Source organism: Heterodontus francisci, chromosome 34 (assembly GCF_036365525.1).
Source record: "Heterodontus francisci isolate sHetFra1 chromosome 34, sHetFra1.hap1, whole genome shotgun sequence".
In the NCBI taxonomy this organism is placed as follows: domain Eukaryota; kingdom Metazoa; phylum Chordata; class Chondrichthyes; order Heterodontiformes; family Heterodontidae; genus Heterodontus; species Heterodontus francisci.
Window position 1 is genome coordinate 33587801 of NC_090404.1, and position 2933 is coordinate 33590733.

At 45.8% G+C, this 2933-nt stretch overlaps 1 protein-coding gene across 1 annotated transcript; it reads right to left on the reverse strand.

Annotated features, from left to right (window-relative positions):
- Positions 1–1131: 1131 nt before the first annotated feature.
- LOC137348810 (zinc finger protein 239-like) lies at positions 1132–2328 on the reverse strand. Its single transcript, XM_068014054.1, has 2 exons — positions 2219–2328; positions 1132–1582 (listed from the first exon to the last, which is right to left on the reverse strand). Exons 1-2 carry the CDS (start codon positions 2326–2328, stop codon positions 1132–1134), a joined length of 561 nt encoding a protein of 186 aa, XP_067870155.1.
- Positions 2329–2933: the final 605 nt, after the last annotated feature.

A 2933-nucleotide genomic window follows, 5' to 3' on the forward strand; every position in this document is an offset into this window, starting at 1 on the left:
TGACATGGATAAAAGATTGGCTAGCTGACAGGAAACAGAGAGTCAGCATAAATGGGTCATTTTCTAGTTGGCAAGATGTAATGAGTGGTGTGCCACAGGGATCAACTTCTTACAATGTATATAAATGACTTAAATGAAGGGACCAAAGGTACAGTTGCTAAATTTGTTGATGACACAAAGATAGGTAGGAAAGTACCTTGTGACGAGGACATAAGGAGGCTACAAAGGGATATAGATAGGTTAAGTCAGTGGCAAAAATCTGGCAAATGGAGTATAATTTGGGAAAATGCGAAATTTTCCATTTTGGCATATTATCTAAATGGTGAGAGTTTGCAGAGCTCTGAGATGCAGAGGGATCTGGGTATCCTAGTGCATGAATTTCAAAGGGTTAGTATTCAGGTACAGCAAGTAATTACGAAAGCTAATAGAATGTTATTGTTTATTGTGAGGGGAATTGAATATAAAAGTCGGGAGGTTATGCTTCAGTTATACAGGACATTGGACATTGGAAGGATGTAAATGCGTTGGAAGCAGTTCAGAGATGGTTTACTAGACTAATACCTGAAATGGGTGGGTTGGCTTACGAGGAAAGGTTGGACAGGCTAGGCTTATATCCGCTGGAGTTCAGAAAAGTAAGAAGTGACTTGATTGAAACATGTAAGATTCTGATGGGGCTTGACAGGGTGGATGTAGAAAGGATGTTTCCTCTTGTGGGAGAATCTAGAACTAAGGGTCACCCACGTAAAACAGAGATGAGGAGAATTTTTTTCTCTGAGTGTCATGAGTCTTTGGAATTCTCTTCCACAAAAAGCAGTGGAAGCAGAGTCTTTGAATATTTTTAAGGCAGAGGTAGATCGATTCTTGAAAAGCAAGGAGGTGAAAGGTTATTAGGGGTAGGTGGGATTGTAGAGTTGAGGTTACAATCAGATCAGCCGTGATCTCACTGAATGGCAGAGCAGACTTGAGGGGCCAAGTGGTCTACTCCTCCTAATTCGTATGTGAACTCACTGGTGTGTCAGCAGGTTGGATGACTGAGGGAATCCCTTCCCACATTCCGAGCAGGTGAACGGCCTCTCCCCAGTGTGAGTGTGTTGGTGTATCTGCAGATCCTTTTTGCTTTTAAAGCTCTTCTCACAGAATATTCAAATGCCTCTCCCCAGTGTGAACTCGCTGGTGTGTCAGAAGGTGGGATGACTGAATGAATCCCTTTACACACACAACGCAGGTGCACGGCCTCTCCCCAGCATGAGAGCGCTGGGGTTTCAGTAAATCCGTATTACTTCTAAATTTCTTCTCAGTCAACACATTGAAAAGGTCGGTATCAGTGTGAACAAACTGATGTTCATTGAACTGGGATAACTGAGTAAAACCTTTCCCACACACTGAGCAGGTGAACGGCCGCTCCCCACTGTGAACTCGCTGGTGTACATACAGGCTGGACAAACATGGAAATCCCTTCCCACACACTGAGCAGGTGAGCGGCTGCTCCCCACTGTAAACCCGCTGGTGTCCGTACAGGCTGGACAAACATGTAAATCCCTTCCCACACACGGAGCAGGTGAACGGCCTCTCCCCAGTGTGACTGCGTCGATGAATTTCCAGCTAGGATGGGTAATTGAATCCCTTCCCACAGTCCTCACATTTCCATGGTTTCTCCATGGTGCGGGTGTCCTTGTGTCACTCAAGGTTGGATGATCAGTTGAATTCTCATGGACATACAGGACACGTGTACAGTTACTCTGCACTGTGAATGGTGTGATGATTTTCAGGCTGTGTAACTGGTTTAATCTCTTTCCACAGTCAATGCACTGGAACACTCTCACTTGGGTGTGTGTGTCTCAGTGCATTGCCAATCACACTGATGTATGAAATCTTTTCTCACAGACACAGTGGAGCAGTGGTTAGCACCGCAGCCTCACAGCTCCAGCGACCCGGGTTCAGTTCTAGGTACTGCCTGTGCGGAGTTTGCAAATTCTCCCTGTGACCGCGTGGGTTTCTGCCGTGTGCTCCGGTTTCCTCCCACAGCCAAAGACTTGCAGGTTGATAGGTAAATTGGCCATTGTAAATTACCCCAAGTGTAGGTAGGTGGGAGGAGAATGGTGGGAATATGGGATTAATGTAGACTTAGTACAAATGGATGGTTGTTGGTCGGCACAGACTTGGTGGGCCGAAGGGCCTGTTTCAGTGCTGTATCTCTAAAACAAAAGAACGGACACACGTTTCTCCTTCCACATTCAAAAGCCAATGATATTCAGGTCCTGATGAATGAGTGACTGTCAGGTCTTGACGTGATGTTTGCTTGGCATTCCCATCTTTAAATCCTCCCATTCTTATACCCTGTAAAAGCAGTTCACAAAAGCCATCACTGTCAGTCAGGATAGAAATTTAAAACATTCTCCCCTCCTGCTTCCTGACCCAGGATGGTTGTACATGTACCCTATTGTACATTCCCCTCCAATCTCCCTCTCTTGACAGTCTCACATTGGAAATTGTTGGGCCTGACTGGGCTCAAAAGTACTCGGGGTTAAACCCAGCAGCTGCTCCTCCATCTCCACTCCAGATCAAACTGATACAACAAAAAAGACCGGCAGAGGAGGTTAGGGTCTGACTTCCGCGTCCAACCTCCACCCTGATACAAAATAGCTCATCCGTCTATGTTTATCTGCTCAGTTCTGTGAGCAATGCCTGCAGTAGAACAAATCCAGTGGATGCTGGAAATCTGAAATAAAAGAAGAAAATGCTGGGAACATTCGGCAGATCACATTCATCAGTATTCAGAACTGAATACTGGTTGGAGAGTGAGATGCACTCGGGGGTCTCCTGCATTCCCTGCCTGTTTCTTCTTGACTGTCATTTGGCCACCCATTGCCTCTCTCCCTCCATACTCTTAAGCTGCAGGGTGACCATATCTATAAACGTGCTATCCACAAATC

Excerpts from the sequence above, each read along its gene's own strand:
- LOC137348810 (XM_068014054.1), bottom strand. The coding sequence starts at position 2,328 with ATGGGAGGATTTAAAGATGGGAATGCCAAGCAAACATCACGTCAAGAC. Across the intron at positions 1,583-2,218 it reads TTGAATGTGGAAGGAGAAAC|TCACACTGGGGAGAGGCCGT; the intron begins GTGTGTCCGTTC and ends TCATCGACGCAG.